The following is a 22,458-nucleotide window of genomic DNA, read 5'->3' as shown; positions in this document are numbered from 1 at the left end:
GTTCAGGGAGGATGTCATTAGATCAGTTTTCCAGGGCTGGGGGAGGATGTCAGCAAGGGGCAGGGCTGAGTCTCCCAGGTTCCTGGTTGTTCACTGAGCAGTACAATACAGCGCCATGGTGCTTCTTGGTCTTCACAGACGGCTGAGTTTTCTGATATCAAGATGCTCCCCAGAAGATGACAAGAAGGGTCCTTGAGGGTCCAGGACCCTGGAGAGTGGAGCTGGAAGTGGTCATGGGCATGGGGTGGAGGACTGGGTGCTCAGGGGCCCTGGGGGCAGTGGTCAGAAACAGTTGGGAAGCAGCAGGGGATGGCCAACAGGAATGTGCCATGAGAATGTCTAGTGAGATGGGGCGGCAGGGACAGAGGGAAGGTCAGGGTTCTGTCCTTCCCCAGGTGGGGTCCTGGGAGGACTCAGAGCCTGTGGTTAGAACTCTGGCTGCAAGAAGGGCACCCAAATGCTTCTCCAGTGTGTGCTGGGGCATCCGTCTCTAACGAGAGGGGAGAGGAGGCGGCATTGGTGTCTCTGCAATGGATAACTTGGGCCAAGGGGAGTGTGACAGTCCGTAGACTGGCTGAGTGACAGAGGAGGAGCTTACGCAGCTCAGGGTCAGATGTCAAGGGCCCACATCTGGTGATACTCACTCTGCAGGCAGAGGTCTGAGGTGGTCCCAGGCATCCTACATGGAAGGAGCTGGAGCACACATGACTTATGTTTCCCTTGCCTACAAAGCCACCAGGACTGACTGTGGGTTCTTCCTTAGTGATCTTACCTAATCCTAACCCCACTGTCAGTACACACAAACACACACACACACACACACACACACACACACACACACACACACACACACACACACACACACACCACGGCTGTATTTAGTTCCTATCTTCTTCCTGCCTCTTAGGGATTAAACTCTTAACACATGCCACCTTATGAACACTTCATCATGTCTATACCGACACAAAATAGCAAAGGGCAGTGAATAGACAGCCCAGCCACTGGGGGCACACCATGGCAGGTGGAATTTAGTGCCTTGATCTGGCAGGTTGCAGAAGCCTCCTGTCACCATCCTTGGGGCCCCTACATTTAGGGGTGGCATGGGAGCAGAGCCAAAGATAGGGGCGGGGAGCCACAGTGGATCAGAAAGGCTGTGGTCAATGCTCTAAGGGAGAAGGAGGGAGACTGCCCAAAGGTCTTGGTCACCTGCCGAGGGCCCTGGTTTTGTTTTGTTTTGTTTTGTTTTTTTTGTTCTGCATACTTTAAGATTTTATTTTTTTTTAATTTTTTTTTTTTTTGATTTTTTGAGACAGGGTTTCTCTGTGTAGCTTTGCGCCTTTCCTGGAACTCGCTTTGAAAACCAGGCTGGCCTCGAACATCACAGAGATTCGCCTGGCTCTGCCTCCCGAGTGCTGGGATTAAAGGCGTGCGCCACCACCGCCTGGCTAAATTTTTTATTTTTATTTTGCAATACAATTCAGTTCTACATATCAGGGTGTTTTGTTTTTTTTTTTTTGGTGGGGGAGGGTTGAGCATGTGGGAAGACTGGTGTGGGATGGCTACCCACCAAACCCACAGTTCCCCCAGAGTTTTCTTGAGTGAGAGTAGCAGGAAATATTAGATAGAAGGATTTAGATTGTGGAGATAAACAGAAAATACAAAATAGCCTCGAGAGGACCTGGAACCTATTCCAATGAGCCCTGACTGTCTCTGCCCCAGGGTTTTTATAGAGACGCCAAGGGGTGGAGCAAAAGACCTCCTCCCCCAGCACAGCCAAGTGCAGACCATCTCAGACACCTGCACTCAGGCCCGTGGTCCAATCATCCTCTCTATGCGGACCTGCTGGGTAAAGCCATGAGGAACCTGAAAGTGGGCTCCCACAGACTGGGAAGACCCTTCTCTGAGGTCTTTATTGTAGAGGAGGTGGGTGGCCAGGAGAGTGACTCGTGAGCTTCATACATGCTTTTAAGATACAGGTGGTCCCTCACACCACCTGATAACTTCCCTGCCCCACCCCCACCCCTGTGCAGCCTGTCCACCTAGCCTCAGGCTCCTTCAAAGAGAAAAGTGCACAAGTGACTCTTCAGTCACTCACGTACAGTGTCCTTTCCTGCCTGGGGGTCCTAGCACCCTAGAAAAACCCTGGGCTGCCATGCAGCAGGGTACAGTTTTGCACTGGGCATAGTGCGGTACACCAGGGCACTGTAGGGACATGGTGGGGGTGTTATGGATAAAGTGGGGTGCAGAGGTGTGTTAGAGCATAGTGGGTATGCTGAATGATGTGGGGCGTGGAGCTCGCTGGTGTACAGTGTAATATGTGGGGCATAGCTGATGATGTATACTGGGACAGCAAGGCGTACTGAGGTACAGTGGGGGATGTTGGGTAAAGTGAAACTCGGAAGTGTAGTGGGATATGCTAGGGTACACCACCCATTAGCACTGGGTTGGCCCCTCCTTGCCTATGGGAAGCTTGCTGTGCAGTCCAGGGTGGACTCCAATAGTGCCCTGGTCCAAGTGAGGTGACCAGGCCCTTGGGCCCTCAGGGAACTCTGACAAGCAGAGTCACTGTGACCCAGACCACTCCCTCAGCCCACGGACAGGACGCACGGCAAAGCTGCTGTGCACACAGCGGTCTGAACTCACCAGGCTTCAGGGATGGTGATTTGATTTTAAAATATGTTTTTATTACCTGCACTTATTTATGTATTTGGTGTGTGCTTGTTGGAGCATGCGTGTACCACAGCAGGCATGTGAAAGTTGGTGATAACTTGCAGTGGTCAGTTCCCTCCTCCCACCATGTGGGACCTGGGGATCCAACTCAGGTCTTCGGGCTTGGTGGCAACTGCTGCCACCCACGAAGCCATCGCACTGGCCTGATAGTGACTATTTAAAACACTGGAGGCTGCAGGGATGGTCAGCCCCAGCCAGACACTGACATCCAACTCTCCAACTATCTGGACAGAGCTAGTACCTGATCAGAGGGAAGAGGTGATCAGTGTCCACCCACCCTGGGCTTGGTGCCGCCTTCCCCGGTAGACAGTAGCAGTGACGGGGGAAGGGTAGAAACAGGGATCGAAGCTCATGTTTGTCTCCTTTGCCCATAGAGAGGCAGCAGCCTTCTCCATGCCCTGCAAGATCCTTCCAGGCAGCAAGACAAGCCTGCAGGACACACTGTCCCTCTGCCCTTCTGACTTGTGACCCTATACCGTGCTATGGTCCCCGGTGCTGTGTCCCACCTCATTCCTTCCTGGGGGAGTTTCAGCCTGGTTTTTTTTTTTTGGGGTGGTGGTGGTGCTGAAGTTGTGCTGGTAGGAGCCACATGTCCAGGGAGCCCTGTGTCCATCACAGTGAGCCATGGACCACTCTAGGGCACGTGATTGCCCTAGTTCACAGAGGAGAATGCTGCAAGCTGACTACACCTGCTCAGGAGTCCAGGCTCCAAACTCGGACTCCCACCATCCTTCCTGCGTCAACACTGGCGTTTTCATCTCCTGCTCCTGAGTGGGATGGGTAGGGCCTAGGATTATGTCTGAGGCTCGGGGATTCAGAACAGCGGCTTGTCTTCTCTTAACCCGAGTTATTCTCAGTGAACACATGGCTCCTCCTGGTGTGGCAACGGGGCATAAGTGAGTAGTCAGATGCTCACTTGCTGTTTACTCTGGGTGATCTTAGGACCTGTGGGAATCTAAGTGTGGCCACACCTCAGAGACTGGCCTGTGTGTGCAGTGCCATGGGAGGGGATGGATGGAGATCAGGTCCACAGGATGACTTGAGGTGCAGCTCACGGATGACTACTTCCTGCTGGCCCTTCTGACCATCCCCAAGATTATATTGAACATAGGCCTCACAATACAAACCTTGAAGGCCACCAGACGTAGTGACTGTCAGCTCCTGAACATTTTACTAAGGTTTGAGTACCCAATGCTCAAAGCTCCATGGGTGCTGTGGCCCTGATCTCCTTGGGGCCTGGAGGGCTCTGGATGCTGAGCCGATGGTACACCAGTGGCCGCAGGTGTAGCAAGGGGAGGCCTTGGGAGGACCAATGGCTGCTTCAGACACAGACCTTGATGGGCCAAAGTAGGGACATTTGTCTCCCCCCCCCCCCCCCCCCCCCCCCCCCCCCCGCCAAGTTCCTCTCTGCTCCTGTGGTTTGAAAGAACCCAGCTGGGCTTGGGGCTCTGGCTCTGGCTTGAGGCTCCAGCCCCTGCCTCGAGCCTGAACGCCCTGACCCCAAGCCTCAGCCTCCTCTCCTCCCTCAGGGTCCAGGTGGAATTCTACGTCAATGAGAACACCTGCAAAGAGCGGCTGAAGCTGTTCTTCATCAAAAACCAAAGATCCAGTGAGTCGGGGGCCTGGAGCGCTCTGGGTGGAGAGGGCTGGGCCCGAGGAGATGTGCCAGTTACATGGGCAGAGGGCAAAGGTCACCTTGGCTTCCCATTTCTTGACCTGTGGAGACATGCCCCCCCCTATACTGGACCCTGGGTTGAACTGGGCTAGGCTGCTCATAGGAGCCAGCTGGGTCACCTCCCCTGTGCCACTCCAGCCCACACCCTAGGGATCCCCACCTCCACGATTCCCCTTCTCCTTCCCAACTTTAAGCTTGGCCACTCTGGACCTACCCAGGATGCAAGAAGGGGCTTGGAGGTTAGGCTGTGGTGCCAAGTGTCCTAAATCTGTTCCCATGAGGGAAGTGCCCTCAGGGAATCCCCTGCACCTCAAAGCCCCTGTACCCCAAGCCTCTGCACCCAAAGTCCCTGTACCCCAATCCTCTGCACCCAAAGCCTCTGCACTCAAAGCCCCTGTACCCCAAGCCCCTGCACCAAGCCTCAGTGCCTCATCTATTCAGTGGTCAGAGAAGTCTGGGGGCATGTGTGGTGCAGACGCATCTGTCCTCTGCATCTGGAATGCAAGTGTGAGATGGAGGTCCATGCAGGGCCACTTCAGGAGGGAGCTGTTGAGAGACCCCAGCGGAGTGGGTGGGCCTGCTCCTTGGAGCTTGACAGCCCTGATGTCACCCTCCCCACAGGCCTGAGGATCCGGCTGTTCAACTTCTCCCTCAAGCTCCTCACCTGCCTGCTGTATATCGTCCGTGTCCTGCTCGACAACCCAGACCAGGGCATCGGATGGTGGGTAACCTGTGGGGCTGGGGCCGGGGTCCTGAGGCTGAACCTTTCCATTAAACCCCACTGGCATTATGGGCGTCTGTATGGGAGACCTATGACCAACGCCTCACCAGACTCCCAAGAAGTCAGTCACCAGAGCCTTGGGAGTCTTTTCTTCCCCTAGTGTGACCCCAACGTAGAGTCATGCCTAGAATGGGGACTGGGTCAGCATGAAGAGGGGGCCCCCCAGTGTGGTGCTGTGCATGCAGCCACAGTGTATGTGTTCCAACCACCTCGAGGAAGAAGGCCTGCTCTCAAGCGGCCTTAGAGGAGCCCTGGGAAGATGCAGGCTGGGGGTTCTTCCTCTGGTGCCTTCTCAGTAGTCCCCCCACTGCCTGGCTGCTTTGAGACATCAGTGCTGTTTCCCAGCCCAGATCCCTGCAGGGTGCCTAGGGAGGCCTGGGCATGCTCCTGGTTCATCTCTGGGCTGGTCCAGAGACCCTCGGTGCCAGGATTGTCTTGAATTGTGTCCTGTGGGGTTCGGAAGCTGGGCCCTGGGCCACCTGCAGGCTTGTCACCCCTACCTCCTACTCTGCCCCTTCCATTCTCTCAGTTGTGAGGTGACACTCCTCCCCCAGGTCTGAGTTCCTGCATCCCTCTGAGGACGCTGTGCCCGCCCCTTCTCTTTGTTAGTTACTTCTGCTGGGACCATTTCTTTTGAACTCTGTTGGCCTCTAACTTGCATACCAGTGGGCTTGACAAGTGGGCTCAGATGGAACTCCTTAGCCAGAGCCTGGGGTTTGAATACCACTACTGGGCCATCTGTGAACCCTGCCACCATTGAGTTACCTTTGGGCTACTTGGAGCAGGCTCTTGTTGAACTGCAGGGGTCCTGTAAATCTCCAGACAGGAGGCCAGACCCAGGAGCCTGTGTGCAAAGTTTTACTGAATTCCTTATTTTCATCTGTTGCCCACTTTCAGGAAAACTAGAATTCCCCGAACAGAAACCCTCACATGCTATTGAGAACAAACCTTGCATCCCTGCACAGGTCAGAGGAGGAAAGAACCCTCTGTGGTTGTTTGAGGAGAAACAGAGGCTATAAGTGACTCAAACACTGTTTTCTGGGTCTGTTTCACCTTCCTCAAGTCCCAGAGGCTTCAGGACTTCTGCTCCCACCTCCCTAGAGGACCCAAGTCTGTTGTCTTCATCACCATCACTAACAGGGATAATGGCCTGGAGGGTGGGTAGATAATGGCTATTTGGGTGATGGATGAATGTGTGAATGATGGCTAGTGGTACACTGGATGGGTAGATGGTTGAATGGATAGATGCATGGGTAGTTGGATAGATAGAAGACGAGATGCTAAGTAGATGTTGGAGAAAAGGATGCATTAGTAGATGGATACATGAATGACAGATCAGGTGATGATGGATGCACGAACCAAAGATGAGATTATACATAGATAGACATATGGATGGATGTTGATGAGCGATGAATGGATAGTTGTTGGATAGAAGGATGGTCACAGGTAGATGGATGCATGGGTCATAGATCAGATGATGATGGATAATAGATAGGTGGATGCACGGACCATAGGGAGGTAAAGGATGGATAGGAGAGTGGTTGCTGATGAAAGATAAGTAGATAGATGTTAGATAAGAGGATGAGAGAGAGAGGGTGGGTGGATGATTCAGAGACTTCTTTGGGTACTGAGTGCAACAACCCCCAATAAAGCTCAAGTGAGAAGAGAAGAGGGTAGGAGCTGCCCCTTTCTGGGTTCTATGTGCGTGAGGTCCCTGTGGTAGCTGACCCTGGTGCTGGTTATGGCCTGGAGCAGAGCTAGCCTGTTGGCTGTGCCATACTATCTCTCATCAGCTGGTTCCGAGGTGCTTGGATATGCTTATCTTCGAGTGGCTTGGGGATCCGGGTCATTAATGCATCTCCTTGAGGTAGTAATGTTGTTTCTGACTCTCAGAACTATCCAGGCTTGTTCAGGCAGCTCTGACCTGCAGAGGGCGTAAGTGTCCACACTGGGCATCTGTGGTTGTGCAGAGTCCATCCCTGGAGCTTATCATCAGCATAGGCTGAGTCCTCACTTTCTCCTGAGCAGCATCTCACTGCAGGGCCCAGATCTCCAGACAGGGATGTGTTCTCTATGCTTCTTGTTTAGAGAGCCTTCCTACATGGTCACTGCAGGCCGGGCAGGCTCCTCATGCATTAGAGCATCAGCTCCAGTCAGGATATATGGTGGGCCCTGAGTGAGCAAGTGGGTGTCCTTTCCATTTACCCCGAGCCCATGGCAGCTCTGGAAAGGAGCCTTGGCGTTGGCCCTGGAGGTCTGTGGCTGGGCCAGTGCTTTTGTCTCTTCACAGCTGGGGCTGCACGAAGTATAACTACACTTTCAATGGCTCATCCTCCGAGTTCCACTGGTGAGTCTGCTCCTGGCTCCCATTCGTCAGGCCACACTGGGCTGGGCCGGGGAGGCGGTGGGGGGCGGGGGCAGACAGGTGTGATCAGTGGGAGTTTAACTGTCTGGCTCCGTGGAGCCAATGCCCAGCCTTAACCTGAGACCCATTAAATTCCCTGGGACGTGTTCAGCCGCACCTTTGTACCCTGGCTGAAGTCGGTGCCGAGGCTCTCCCCCATCAGAGAGGAGTAACTTAATGAAGCATATGTCAGTTCCACCACTCACCCCCCACATCTGGCCACTGGGCCCTCACTTGTCAGAAGAATGTCACCTCAGTAACATTCTTCTGGAGCCTGGAGAGGAAGTGCCCTGGCAGTTGTGACCCTGTTCCGGCCTCACCACCCTTCTCTTCCTAGGGCACCCATCCTGTGGGTGGAGAGGAAGATGGCTCTGTGGGTGATCCAGGTGAGTCCGAGCCTACCTCTCCTCCCAGTACCATGGAGGCTGCTTGTGTGGACTCAGTAAGGAGAGGGCTCGGGTTAAGTATGAGAGCAGAAGTCCCATGTTCAGCAAGCAAGGGACTCAGGCTCACTAAGAAAGCAGGGGACTTAGGCTCAGAAGGCAGAGACCCAGGTCTAGCAACTCTTACTATGGTTTTCCCAGAGACCACTGAGGGCATGCTTTCCCCGTGATCTCTTTCTCGGTGAGAACCTCTCCTTCCTGCTGACCCACCCTATCCTTACTGTCTTCCTAGGAAGTAGAAGTAGGGGTCAGTAACTCCGGCCAGCTTCTGAGGGGGTCTTCCCCAACCATGTCCCAGAGGCCTGGGTCCCTAGCCTGGAGGATCCCATAGTCCTATGCTGGTAGTGGAAGCTCCATCCCCACGCAGGGCCCAAGGAGTACTGCCAACTGAGCCTTGTCCCCTCACTGCCACCTCTGCCTCCTAGGGTGGCTGTAGTGGTGCTCTTCAGGTTCCCCCACCCCTCCTGCTTCACCTGCCCTGATTGTCCACAGGGTGCCCCAGCAGGGTGGAGTCTGGACTGCCCTCTGCCTACCCTAAGGCCTAGAGTAGCTGCCTGCAAGTCTTTCCAGTCAAGACCATCTTACCTCAGCAGCAAGGGTGCAGGCAACCCTGTAGACACGCACGCACGCACGCACGCACGCACGCACGCACGCACGCACGCATGCACTCCCGAATACCCAGCTTTGTTAGGACTCTGCCTGCTGAGTCTCTCATAGGTCAGGCCCTGTTCCCAGATCTACTGCAAGTCCCTCTGCTCTCTTCACTCAGGTCATTGTGGCCACAATAAGCTTCTTAGAGACATGGCTCCTCATTTACCTCAGCTACAAAGTGAGTTCCTCCCTGGCCTACCTTGCCCTGGTTCCCCACCGTGCCCTTTCTCCACAGCCCCTCCCCTAGCACCATGATCCCTAACTCGAAGACTGCCCACTTCCAACCTTTACCTCTCCCTGTCTCCCAATCTCCCAGTCCCCTTCCCTGACCCCGATTGCCCTGTGGCCCTGTTCCTGCCCCTTGCTGGCTCTGAAGTACCTCTGGCCCCCAGGGCAACATCTGGGAGCAGATCTTCCACGTTTCTTTCGTCCTGGAGATGATCAACACGCTGCCCTTCATCATCACGGTAGGTGAGCCCTAGCCCCAAGCTTGGCTACCCAAGCCCCACCTGACCTCTCCCCCACACACCACAGGTCTTCTGGCCACCTCTTCGGAACCTGTTCATCCCCGTGTTTCTCAACTGCTGGCTGGCCAAGCACGCGCTGGAGAACATGATCGTAAGTGAGATCAGCTCCAGAACAGTTACCCCACCTGCTGGTGGGACCAGGCAGTGGAGGAGACTGCATGCCACAGGGATGCATTCCAGTCCAACCTTGAGCTTCCTCTTTCTGTGAAGACATCTTTTCCAGGGCTGAGGAGGTGGGATAGGGTGTGCAGATGTGAGCGAGCGTAACCAGAACTGGGCCACAAAACCAGGGCCAGAAGAATGGGGGCCCCAACTACCCCCATGGCCAGCCTCTGCTGGAACGTATCCCTCTCCTCCTGTAAATGAAAGCCAGGATGACAGCTATCTCCCTGGCAGTCTGCCCCCTCCTGGCCGGTCCCCTTGACTCAGCCCTGTGCCAGCTGCACAGTGATATAACAGTTTTGAAGCCAAAGGTGCTCACACCTCTCTGCCCTCCGGCATGTTTTGACATCACCCAGGGCATGGCTCATCATCCTGAGACCAAGCTGAGGTCTGGGTGACCAGCACAGGGCAACGTTGCCTGTAGCCCTCCCCTGGGTTGGAAGTGTGACCAGGTTTGCTTGTTCTGCACGGGAGTGTCTGTGAGCCCTGCCTTCTGATGGCCGCATTCTCTGCAGAACGACTTCCACCGTGCCATCCTGCGCACACAGTCAGCCATGTTCAACCAGGTGCTCATCCTCTTCTGTACCCTGCTGTGCCTCGTCTTCACGGGGTGAGTGCCCTAGACATCTCATGGTCCATCCCATCAGGTGGCCATGGCTAGCCCACTCCTCGGGCAGACCTCAAACCTAGAAGATGTGACAAGAGGCAGTGAGAGAAGGGGCACAAAGCTGACTGTAGAACATAGCTCCAAACTCTTGTGTCCAGAGAGCAGGGATACAACGGCACATCTGGCCTGCAGATGCCCGCCCAAACTGACTGTGTTTGCAACTCTGGAGGGAACCGGCCCCTGGGCGGAGTGGGGGCCCTTTGGTTTGATTTCCATCTGAGAACAGAGTCTAGAAGCAGCCAGGGTCTCTGGGAGGATCACCTAGAGTGGGAAGCTTCTGGTCACATGCGCAGACTGCCAACTTCCTGCATCTGCCATAGAGTGGCCCTGCTCCATGTCCTCAAGAGGTCCAGTCGCCACCTGCTGTACCCCAGGCAAGGATGAGCTGGCTGGGAGTGGCTGCAGGGCCTGGGGTACAGGTTGGCAGGGCTTGGGGCAGCCCCACACCGTCACTGCCACGGCCACGCTCCTTCGCTGCAGAAGCACACCCCTCACCATTGCAGCCCCACCTCCTTACCACTGATTAGAATGAGCAGCTTTCCCAGGCTCGGACTTAAACTCAGTGCCAGTGGTCCAAGGTCCACCTGTGGGCGATGGGCATCCAGGCCTACCTAGCTCTACAACCTCAGTCAGTATCCCAGTGATCAGGGATGCATCACTTAGGTCCTATGTGACAGGGTCCCCAGGTCTGGTAGAACCTTACTCCTCTAGGAGGGGGGAAGGCCCGGTCTCCCTGTCCACAGCAGCTACCTCAGGCAGCCTTGTCTCTTACCGTTCAGCTCCTCCCATGCACGGCTGCAGCCCCTCCCCGCCACGGCTGCAGCCCTGCTCTTTGGATGTCTAGGACCTGTGGGATCCAGCACCTGGAGCGGGCAGGTGGGAACTTGAACCTGCGGACCTCCTTCTACTTCTGCATTGTCACTTTCTCAACTGTGGGCTTTGGTGATGTGACACCCAAGATCTGGCCCTCCCAGCTCCTGGTGGTCATCCTGATCTGTGTGACCCTTGTGGTGCTCCCACTGCAGGTGAGTCCCCATGCTCAACCCGGGGACAGCCAGGAGGCCGCTCCCTGAGGAGTGGCATAAGGACAGGAGGGACCCAGGGAGGTTGTGGACACGTTGGGAGGTCATTCCCAGGAGAGCACTGGGGAAGAAGAGCACCGGGAAGGTGCTCCCTGCTCTGTGGTGGGTTCTCCCTTGACTGGTAAGCAGCGAACTGGTGTTCTGCCCAAGAGCAGCCGGGGGGCACAGGCTTCTCCTTCCAGAGGGTCTTAGGTGCCCAAGTGACCCCCGTAAGAACCTATGCAGAGACACACTGTGGGGATGAACTTCACCCCCTTTCCCACCCACAGCTGAGCAACTTTTAGGACTACAAGGGGCAACTGAAGTGTCATTGCTGACCCTAAGCTCTGACCTTGGGCTTGTCCCATCTCTAGCCTTGCAGTGCTGAGCCCCAAGCCCAGCAGGCACCCCCTTACCTCTCCCAGAAGGATCTGCCTGCCCCTGCACTGCCCCTGTCCTGAGTAAGCTTCTCTGAAAGTCTGCAGTGTGCTGATCCTTTCACACATCAATGTCCTTCTGGGCACCACCACCGCCACCTGTTAGCTTCCCTGTGCCCAGATGCCAGTCCTGGAGTATTCTGCTTCTAGCTGCTGGTCTGTGAACTCGTTCCTTGCCTTGGTCAAGGGTCCTGCCCTTCTACAGGCAGTTGGGGTTTTAATGAGGTCTAATACGTTAACATTGACGTCTCTTAACATTTTCCTCTCTTACCTAAAAGGTTCATTCCCTCCCTCAATTGTAAGTCTGTTTTCTTGTAAAAGTTTAAGATTAGCTCCTCACATGGAGGGCCAGGCCCACCTGGAACAGAGCGTGTATGGCAGCATGGGGATGGGCCTGCCTCAGCCCCGTGCACATCCCTCCATCCCTCCAACAGCAACTCCATTCCTGAGGTTCTGCATAGAATACTCTGGAAGGTGTCTCCAACCCTCCCTCCTCCAGTTCAGAAGCCTCTTGGATCCTTGCTGCTCTGCGTAAGATTTCTAATTCCCAGGCCAAGCCTCTGGTAGTACCCACCTGTGGCCTCAGCCTTAAGGAGGTTCAAGACCAACTCCCCATGTGAGGATTTTTATGAGAATCATATAGACACACGTGGCAAGGACCAGGTTGTGGCTTATGAGGCCTTTAGCATTTCCTAGCAAGTCTCTGACATTTCTGGAGTGTTGCAAAGCTTGCTTGCTCTTTCTTTCTCTCTTTCTCTTTCTTTTTTCTTTCTTTCTTTCTTCCTTCCTTCCTTCCTTTTTATTTATTTATTTTTTATTTTTATTTTTTATTTTTTTTGGTTTTTCGAGACAGGGTTTCTCTGTGTAGTTTTGCGCCTTTCCTGGAACTCACTTGGTAGTCCAGGCTGGCCTCGAACTCACAGAGATCCGCCTGGCTCTGCCTCCCAAGTGCTGGGATTAAAGGCGTGCACCACCACTGCCCGGCGCTCCTTTTTATTTTTTAAGTGAGGGTTTGAAACAGCATCTCTCTAAGGAGTCCTGGAGCTTGCTATGTAAACCAGGTTGTCCTCAAACTCACAGAGATCCTCCTGCCTCTGCCTCAGGAATGTTGGGATGAAAGGCATGCGCCACCACACCTTGCTCAGAAACCTCACACTTTTGTTGTTTGGTTTGGTTTTATGCAGGGTGCAAAGCTCTTGTTAAGTTTCCTCAGGTCCTGTTGTAGTTCTGTCCTGTATAAACACTGCATTTCTGCTTCTGAGCTCTGCTAGTGCCGATGTCTGGAGTGTATCTCTAGCAAGCTATGCTGGTCACTGGTCAGCTTCCACGGGCCATCCCTGAAGTGTGACAGTCCACACTTCCTCTCCAATCCTTAAGCCTCTGAGCTCTCATTCTGATGGCCCTCTAACAACCTGCATAGACCTTCTTTTTCATCCCAGTTTGTGGAGAGCATTTTTTAATGATTTATTTATTTATTCCATGTGCACTGGTATTTTACCCAAATGTATGTCTGTGTAAGGGTGTCAGATGCCCTAGAACCGGAGTTACAGACATTCGTGAGCTGCCATGTGGGTGCTGGGAATTGAACCCTGATCCTCTGGAAGAGCAGCCAGTGCTCTCAACCACTGAGCCGTATCTCCAGTCCATAGATTTTTGTTTTTGTTTTTGTTTTTGTTTTTTGGTTTTTTGAGACAGGGTTTCTCTGTATAAGTCCTGGCTGTCCTAGAACTCGCTTTGTAGACCAGGCTGGCCTCAAACTCACTGACATGCCTGCCTCTGCCTCCCAAGTGCTGGGATTAAAGGTGTGCGCCACCACTGCCCGGCCCATAGAATTTTTTTAATTAAATACTTGATCAGTCCAATTGAGTGTTTTCTCCTTAAATTGTTAGGGTCATAAGTTTTATATATACAGCTTTTTTTTTGACACATTTAAAATGTATACAGTTGTCTAGTATTAACCAGCCTTGAATTCCTGAAACATGGCCTATGACATTTCATAGTGTCATGCTGGCGTCTGTTGAATTTTGTCGGGTTCTGTTAGCTAACCTTGTGTCTGAACCTGGACTGTGCTTGCCTTCATGGGTCATCACACCCAAGACGGCTCTGCTTGGCCCCTCTATGCTCAGAGTCCCTGGTCTGGAGTATGCGGGTGTCTCCAGAAACTGCTGAAAAGTGGCCACACACTGTGGACTTAGGAGCAGCACCTGTCCTCCACAGTTATGAAGGTCGTAGTTCCAAAATCTGGTGTCAGTGTCCTGGTTCTCAGAGGACTCTAAAGGCATGGAGTTAGCCCTGCCTCAGCTACCGGCCCTCGGTGTCTCTTGGCTTATAGATGAATCATTCCAAACTGTCTGCCCTGCACATGGCCTGTCCTCTGTGGCTCGCCTTCCCCCCCCCCCCCACCCCCGTCTCCTTTCTTCTTACTGGCACCCATGTCAACTTCTCCAGTGTGGGCTTTGATGGTACGGTACCCAAGATTTAACTGTCACAGCTCCTGGTGGTCATCCTGATCAAGATCATGTCAGGTTCCCAACCTAAAGGCTACACCCTGATCTCTACAAAAGCCCCCTTTTATTTTTCCAAATGAAGTCACATTCCTAGGTTCCAGGAGCATGTATCTTTTGGGAGCCCCCTTCACCCAATATAGGTCCTATTCTCACTACGCTGCCCCATCCTCATCCCCTCTGCAAAGCACCAGAATTCCGTCCTGCCCTCTCATCTTGTAGCCCACCAGCTCTTCAGTGATTCATCCACGATACCCTGACCCAGCAGAAGTTGAAGACAGTGCCAAAGATGGGTCCATGGACAGGCAACCCCAATCCAGCCATGCGGCTCTCAGCCTCCATTTTCTATCTGGACTCTCTCTGGATAACCCAGTCCCTTTGCCAAGTGAGGATGAGCCCCTACCCCTGCCCAGTAACCCCAGAGTCACTATGAAATGGAGTAGGACTGGAACTCTTCTTTGCCTTCTCGGAGTCCCCTCCATGGGGGCCTAGGGTTGAGTGTTTAAGACTCAATGTCCAAACATTTAGATAACAGGTGTTCTGGAGGCCGGGTCAGAACAAAGCTGCGGTGGGGCTAGTACTTTGGGAGCACTGGGAGTACCTGGGGCCCATTGTCTGGTAGTTCCCAGGGTTGTGGTGGCCTCCTGAGCACATCCTCCACCTTATGCCCATCTCCATATGACCTTGTGGCCCTTGTTCCACCTACAAGGACCCCATGGGTATTGGATTTAGGAGTCACCATAATCCAAGATGACCTCAGGTCAACAAATTACAGCCACAACCCCCCCCCCTTTCCAAATCAGCTCCCATCTTGAGACTCTGAGCAGTCATACACTTTAGAAATCACTGTTAATCCTTCATTAGCTCTCTTACCCCCTCACCATAGCCTGCAAGACAGGCACTATTCTTATACTTTCCAAGTGAGGAAACAGGCCTGAGAGAGGTTGGAAGCAAGCCTGGGTCGTCCAGCAACAGTGCCCTACCATGGACCACCTGCAGGGGGCCCCTGTGTTCCCCAACCCCAGGGTCTGGAAGAACCCAGCCACAGGTCTCCTGGTGAGGACCCATGGAAGTGGGATAAAGACCGTGAGAGTGGACACAGCAGTCAGGGCCTACAGCCCCAGTCCACTCAGAAATGGGCTAAAGCCATGTGTGGTCCTGATGCTCAAGATGGAACAGGCAGTGGACATCTGACCTCAGAGCCACATGCCCTGTGAGGCCTTGGGCAGGGCAGCTCACATGACCCAGGCAGATGTGAAGCTGGCAGTCCTCAGAACTCTTCCCACCCAGTCCGAGAGGACTCCACTGGCAAGGACTGAACACATGGCTTCCACATCAGGAACCTGATGCCTGATCTGGTCACTGTTGCTAGAGAGAAATCCCTAACTTCAATGCTGAGGATTTCCTAATACTGTCAGGAAAGCTGATAGGCGGGGCCAGGACTCTCATGTCGGTCCAGATGTCCAGAGTACAGGCTCTGACACCCACTACTGCTCAGGTAGCTTCTGAGGCCACGAGCTGGACTTCCCATGACCTGGGTCACACACCACAGTTTCTGACACGGCTTTACACATGCCATCTCCAGGTCCTGCTCTGGTCTCTGCTAAGGCTACTATCCCCATCACTCCCACATCCTGCCAGCCAAGCAGGCCGGCTCTTCCTCTCTGTCCTCATCAGCTGGCATTTCCACCCTGGACAGCCCCCCCCCACCTCCATTCCACTGCTGCTCCACAGCCTGCCCCACCCTTTGTCCCCCACTGGATGCCTGTGCCCATTGCTCCCTCTCCACAGTTTGAAGAGCTTGTCTACCTCTGGATGGAGAGACAGAAGTCAGGGGGTAACTACAGCCGCCACCGAGCACAGACAGAAAAGCATGTGGTCCTGTGCGTGAGCTCCCTCAAGATTGACCTCCTCATGGATTTCCTGAATGAGTTCTATGCCCACCCCCGGCTCCAGGTAAGGCTATGGGCACCCCTGGGGAGTCTCAGATTTCTTCCGGGCTCCCAGAGCAGTCACCTCCCCGCAACCCCCATCTCCCACCCCCGCTGTACAAGACTGCCACATGCTTGGGCAAGGTTCCTGAGCATTCCAGACCCTGGTTATCATATCCAGTGTGTGTGTGTGTTGGGGGGTGAGGGGGCGGTCTGTGGTGGTCCCATAAGGCCCTGGGAATGACACCATCCAGGAAACAATACAGGCTGGGGGGACAGGACCCTGCTCAGAGGCACTGACACAGAGCCTGACCAGCAGGACTACTACGTGGTCATCCTGTGTCCCTCCGAAATGGATGTCCAGGTGCGCAGGGTACTGCAGATTCCCCTGTGGTCCCAGCGAGTCATCTACCTCCAGGGCTCTGCCCTCAAGGACCAGGACCTCATGCGAGCCAAGTGAGTGCCAGCCAGGACAGCGCAGCCAGACCTGGGCCTGAGGCCACGGGGAGTCCCCACATAGAGGTAGGGCCATGACAGGCTAGCTTGGCACAGGGCCTGAGGCAGGCGGGGTTCCCAGGTGGAGGCAGGGCCAGGGTGGGTGAAATGGTCAGGGTCGAGGCCCAGGTGAGTGGGACCCTAGCTCCATCCCGACACGCTAGCCCCTGCTAGACAGCCTAAGAGACATGCCTGGCCCAGCCGTGCCCTCCTCTGCTGTGGTTCTTGCCTTGGGGCGACTTTCCCTCTCTTGCTCTGAGTCTGGGGATTTTCCCTGTCAGGTTTCAGGGAGCTTAAAATAGACTGGGGGTGGAAAAAACCGGCTGCTGAGAGTCAATGGCGAAGACACAAGGGCCGAGGGTGGCTCTTGATGTGAAGACAAGTTGACAGAGCGACTCGAGGTGACAGGGGTGTGCTGTTAACGTGTAACTGGAATGTGCTATTGCACCATCTGGAATTCTTCCCCCAAAGCCTCTCATGCCACATTTCCATTCCGGGAGGCTCCTGTACCCTTGGTTGTGTGGTCCAGGTGATGCAGGGCCAAGGGCAAACGGGACAAGGGCCCAGGTCCCTCATCCTGAACCCTGAGCTGGGGCTCCCATGGATGCAATCTTTTGGGGGCTCCTGCCCAATTCACATGAGACTGTACTTGCCTGTGTCCAGCTCTGGGCTGGCAGACAGGAAAAAGGAAGTGGCTGCCAGGCAGGGAGGCACCCACAGCTTTTGTGGAGCAGGCATGAGGCTTTACTGTCCTGCTTGTGAGGTGAAAGTTTCTCCGACTGGCTCTCAGCAGGGCTGAGCTGTTTCTGTAGCCAGTCTCCTGGGAACCCGGAAGGAGCTAGAAATGACCACCCAAGTCCAGGCTGCTGAGTGGTCAGGCAGAAGAGGGGACAGGCTCGATGGTCCAACACAGGGTGGATGGGAGCCCAGGAGACCAGCCCCAGACGCTCAACAGCGCCCATGTAAGGTCTACTTCCCCAGAACCTAGGTCATCAGCACCAGTGAGACAGGTCTCAAGAGGACCCACTCCTTCCGATCCTAAGCCTCTGACAGCAGCAAGCAGAGCCCAGAGTGTGGATGGATGTGGCAGAGTGTGGCTCAGAGTCCCCTCTCAGCCGCCATCATGTCACAGCTTGGAAACCCTGAATAGTCCCCACTGGTCCATTGGTATGTCCAGGACAGGCTTGGCTCACGAGCCTTGTTCAGCATCTGAGCTTGGACTCTGCTGTGGGTGTCCAGGCATCCTGACCTGCCCAGAATGTTCCAGGAGAATCTGGGGAGGCTGGGAGGCCTGGGGTGCACTGCAGGATTTGATGCTGGGCCATGTTGGGCCGGGCCTGACTACCGTAGCAAGGCCCTCTGCTGGGCCATCCTCCCTCACTTCACACACCCGGCCCCTCCCGACGTGACCTCCTCCTGGGGAGGCCCGCTGGGTCTGCGGCCTCGCTCAGCAGCTGGTGCTCCGCAGAATGGACAACGGCGAGGCCTGCTTTATCCTCAGCAGCAGGAATGAGGTGGACCGTACTGCTGCGGTGAGTTCCGGCACACTCCCCCCCAGCCTGCACTGCCTGCCTACTGTTAGCAGGAGGCCCCCCAACACCAACCACACCTCCCCCGCAGGATCACCAGACCATCCTTCGAGCCTGGGCTGTGAAGGACTTTGCCCCCAACTGTCCCCTCTACGTCCAGATTCTCAAGCCCGAAAACAAGTTTCACGTCAAATTTGCTGGTGTGTTTGGGGCCCTGTGACATGGGTGTGCAGGCTGCAAAGGAGCGGAGGGTGGGGGTAAAGTACTCCTCTCATAGGCTCAAGGAGGGTTCGCCCTTGGGATAACATGCCCCCCGGATCTCTGCATCAGAGAATGGGGAGCTACCACGGTGTAGCCTTGGCAGATGATCTGGCCTCCACCTGGGGCCGAGGTCAGTGGGAGCGGGAGCGGGAGCTAGAGGTGGTGTGGGAGCAAGAGCACTGTCTGATCAGAACCTCTATGGACAGGACCCATGATGGGCACCTGGGGGACAGGTGAGGGCCACCTGGGTAGAGCTGGGGTGACCCCAGAAATGCAGGTGCCCCTTTGGGACTCAAAGTGCAGCTCACAGAGGTGCTGAACCCCTAATGAGTTGGCTCTTCAGGCTGGGCTTCCAGGGGCACCAAGCAGGCGTGTCTTCACACATTCAGAAAGACCTGGGTGCTGCGGGGAGGGACCAGAGACAGCAGGGGCGGTGGGCCCTGACCCTGCAGTCCCCACAGACCACGTGGTATGCGAGGAGGAATGCAAGTACGCCATGCTGGCCCTGAACTGCATCTGCCCGGCCACCTCCACCCTCATCACCCTGCTGGTGCACACATCCCGTGGCCAGTGAGTGCCCTGTGCCAGACCGACTACCACGCCCTGGCCGTCCCGATCAACCCCACAAGGCAGGGCGGGCTCCCTGGAGGAGGAGGGCATGTAGTGGGCAGAGGTCTGGCACAGGAAGGGGGTCCAGGGTGATGCAGGGTGCATTTAACCAATTGGGTAGGAGGGGCAGCCCTGGCTGAAGGTGACGGCCCCCTTACCCTGCTCCTCTGGTAGGGAAGGACAGGAGTCTCCAGAGCAGTGGCAGCGCATGTATGGGCGCTGCTCGGGCAACGAAGTGTACCACATTCGCATGGGTGACAGCAAATTCTTCCGGGAGTATGAGGGCAAGAGCTTCACCTACGCAGCCTTCCACGCACACAAGAAGTACGTGGGACTCAGGGGTTGGAGCGTGCTGTTCCCACCACCACTGGGCTGACCCAGGACCAGGTCAGCATGGGTGGGGCCCTGGGGCAGGAGGTTGCAGAGTCTCAGCCAAGGACAGAGTAGCCAGGCTTTGCCCACCTGGTGAGGATGGGCAAGTCAGGACATCCCAGAACAAGGCTTCATGTAAGAACCTGCCACATAGCCACCGCCCTCCTAAGGCTGCCCTCTGAAGCGTCTCCTAAGGCTGGCCTAGGGTCCTCAAGTCCCCACCGCCTGAGGGGAGGGCTGGTCCGAAAGGTCCCAGTGGGGTCCCTGGAAGGAGAATGAGTGGCTCAGGAGGGCAGCCTGAGCCACGGGGTGCCAAGAGTGGCCCCGAGCTCCAGGCCATGTCTGCTCAGGTATGGTGTGTGCCTCATTGGGCTGAAGCGTGAGGAGAACAAGAGCATCCTGCTGAACCCGGGGCCACGGCACATCCTGGCGGCCTCTGACACCTGCTTCTACATCAACATCACCAAGGAGGAGAACTCAGCCTTCATCTTCAAGCAGGAGGAGAAGCAGAAGAGGCGAGGTCTTGCAGGGCAGGCGCTGTACGAGGGACCATCCCGGCTGCCAGTGCACAGCATCATTGCCTCTATGGGTGAGCAGCTGAGGAGGCAGGAGGTCGATGTGTGGGTTCCAAGGGTGTGTTCCACACCCCACCTGAAACTGGGCAGGAGATCCCTGAGACTCAGCTCTTCCTAGGACAGTGTGAGCCTCTCTGGGCCTCAAGTTGTGGATCTGTCCAACTGGGGTTCCCCCCCTCACCTGCCAGGGTTTTAGTGAGCATCAGTTACCTGGGTAACTGAGAGCCTGTGGGGTACTGTGGTAGGTATACTACTAACCAGAGGCCCATGTAGTTCTATCAGCCCAGGGCATCCCTTGAATAGATGAAGGCCCTAGCATCCACCAGGTGTAGATTGTCTGAAGTTAACATCTTAGCTTCAGGGCTCTTCCCAGGGACTGCTGTCTTCCCAGAACTGGTTCAAGTGACCTCCTGATCAGGGCTGGTCCAAGACTCAGAAGGTGGTCCCTGTTGCATGTGTCATCCCCTATCAGCCCTCCAGGGGACAGTGGGGAACAGGAACAGGTCATTGAGCCCTCTCAGGCCACAGACCCACAGGTTATCCAGGGAAATAACCTGGTGTGGTGCTAGGCCCAAGCTGTGACTCACAAAACAAGTTAACACTAATAAGCACCCACTGCATGCCCAGCCTAAGTGGTCTCTAGGGACCCTGTGCTTTGACTCTGTGGTACACGTTCTCAGCCAAGTGTGACATGTGCCAGCAGCTGCCAGACTCTGAAGTTGTCACTCCTGCGATAACAGCTTCCCTGGTGGTCAGGTCCGAGAAAGAGCTCGGGGTCGGGGTTGCTGCTGCCCAGCCCAACCTCCATCCATTGCTTGATATTTGCGCACCCCCATGCCTGAGAGAGAGTGACTCAAGAAGCCCTCCCACCATCCCTCAGTTCTGGCCCACACAGGCTATGAGCTGCATCCTTGAGCTAGCCACCGACACAACCTAGCAGCAGCCCTGGGCTGAGGTGGGGGCAACAGAGACCAGCAGGTGCACAATGGCCTCGCAGCTCTCGTGTTACTGTGTGGCCACCCTCCCTAGCCCTGTCCTTAAAGCGGATCAACCAGTTTCCCATGAGCCCCAAGGGCCCCCCACCCTCAGGAGGTCAGAATCAGCCACAGCAACCAGTTTGGATGGGGCCCTGGATGGGGGCCCGTGGGGTCTACTCAACATCACCGCCACTCAGGGGTCGCCCTTGTCCGGAAGTGGAAACTGACTCGGGGATGTGCTGAAATTCCGAAGGCCGCACAGCTGGCCTAGAGAGGGGGTGGAAAGGGCTGCTGGTCAGGGTCCACCCCTCTGTCCAGGGACAGTGGCCATGGACCTGCAGAACACGGATTGCCGGCCCTCCCAGGGTGGGAGTGGTGGGGGCGGCGGCGGCGGCGGCGGCGGCGGCAAGCTGGCTCTGCCCACGGAGAATGGCTCTGGCAGTCGGCGCCCCAGCATCGCCCCCGTTCTGGAGGTGGCAGATGGCTCAGCCCTGTTGCCCTGCGACCTGCTGAGTGACCAGTCAGAGGATGAGGTGACGCCCTCGGACGACGAGGGGCTCTCTGTGGTTGAGTGAGTGCTGAATGGAGCTCTGCTCTCAGGGGGAGGGGAAGGTCCCCAGTGCTGGGGAAAGGGGCAATCCCTGCTCTCCGGGGGGGCCCCAACACACAGGGAATCAGAGCGGAGGTCCTTTACTTCACCCCAAGCCTAGTCCTGGGAAGCACTTGAGAGCGTGCTGGCAGGGGTGTACTAGGCTGGTACCCTCCCCTTGACCTTGGCTGGCATCAGAGATAAGGAGACTCACAGACCCACACAGTGGCATGTAGAAGCAGGGTGGGTGGTGGGGCAGCAGAGCCCCATACCTGCTCAGCCGCTGAGTTGTCTGTCCTGGGTTACTCCATGAATCGGTATAGAGCCAGGCAGTGACCCACAGACATTCCTGAGCTACCGTCATAGCTGGATCAGCTTCTCTTGGTACTGTGGGGTATGGCCCACCTCATTTCAGGTGGATATTCTTGGGGCAGGGTCTGTAGAAGTCACCAGCAGGTGATTTGGCAAGACCTTGTCCAGAACCAGAGACTACAAGCCTACCTACCTCAAGTGGCCATCCTGGCTGGGGTCTGAGGCCAAATCTTCCTGGTTGAGACCAAGAGGGACATTAGCAAGTCCTCAACAGTTTAGCTACCTTGACCTCAGTCAGGGCATCCTCCTGTTGGGAGCTGCTCTAAGGCTGAGGGGTCAGTGGTGGAACTCCCAGATCCTGCAGACAGAAAGTACATGGGTCCCTGTGGCTGTGTCCTTAAAGGCACATGGAAACAGAGCTAGAGGGTTGTGGCCAGGGCCCAGTGTCAGAGTACGGCGTGGTGTGTAGTAGGCACTGTGGGGCTGGGGGAGGGGAGGCAGCCTTCTGAGAGGCTAGTCTGGAAGCACAGGCTCGAGGTCCTGTCTTGACCTGCGGTGCCTTGGGCATCACTCAGGAGACTGGTGATTACGGCCCTGGTGTTCTCAGCTTCCAGGTCCCAGGGTGGGGAGAGAGAGAAAATATGAATGTGTGTGTGGTGTGTGACGTGTATGTACATGTGTGGAAGTGGCTGGGTATTGCTTGTGTGTGCATGTGTTTGTGCGCATGTACATGTATGCAAGTGCACACACGTGTGTATGTGTACAT

The 22,458-nt window shown here is 55.5% G+C and overlaps 1 protein-coding gene across 9 annotated transcripts in view; it reads left to right on the top strand.

The window, feature by feature from the left end:
- The window catches only part of Kcnt1 (potassium sodium-activated channel subfamily T member 1), a 73,838-nt gene that overhangs the window by 35,320 nt on the left and 16,060 nt on the right, over positions 1-22,458 (top strand). For 7 of the 9 annotated variants that reach the window (XM_052726121.1, XM_052726116.1, XM_052726115.1 and 4 more), the window contains 17 exons: positions 4,260-4,339; positions 5,027-5,126; positions 7,477-7,533; positions 7,928-7,976; positions 8,803-8,862; positions 9,077-9,151; positions 9,219-9,302; positions 9,889-9,983; positions 10,885-11,065; positions 15,834-15,998; positions 16,293-16,429; positions 17,937-18,000; positions 18,089-18,197; positions 18,720-18,828; positions 19,042-19,191; positions 19,590-19,828; positions 21,110-21,362. In XM_052726121.1, the coding sequence (XP_052582081.1) occupies positions 4,260-4,339; positions 5,027-5,126; positions 7,477-7,533; positions 7,928-7,976; positions 8,803-8,862; positions 9,077-9,151; positions 9,219-9,302; positions 9,889-9,983; positions 10,885-11,065; positions 15,834-15,998; positions 16,293-16,429; positions 17,937-18,000; positions 18,089-18,197; positions 18,720-18,828; positions 19,042-19,191; positions 19,590-19,828; positions 21,110-21,362 (2,007 nt within the window). The remainder of the gene's footprint in view (positions 1-4,259; positions 4,340-5,026; positions 5,127-7,476; positions 7,534-7,927; positions 7,977-8,802; positions 8,863-9,076; positions 9,152-9,218; positions 9,303-9,888; positions 9,984-10,884; positions 11,066-15,833; positions 15,999-16,292; positions 16,430-17,936; positions 18,001-18,088; positions 18,198-18,719; positions 18,829-19,041; positions 19,192-19,589; positions 19,829-21,109; positions 21,363-22,458) is intronic. The other 2 variants (XM_052726117.1, XM_052726113.1) reach the window with 1 other exon arrangement.

This window comes from Peromyscus californicus, unplaced genomic scaffold (genome assembly GCF_007827085.1).
Source record: "Peromyscus californicus insignis strain IS unplaced genomic scaffold, ASM782708v3 Scaffold_7__1_contigs__length_154581171, whole genome shotgun sequence".
Lineage (NCBI taxonomy): Eukaryota > Metazoa > Chordata > Mammalia > Rodentia > Cricetidae > Peromyscus > Peromyscus californicus.
The sequence above is the reverse complement of the archived record's forward strand: the minus strand, read 5'-3'. Positions and strand labels throughout refer to the sequence as shown.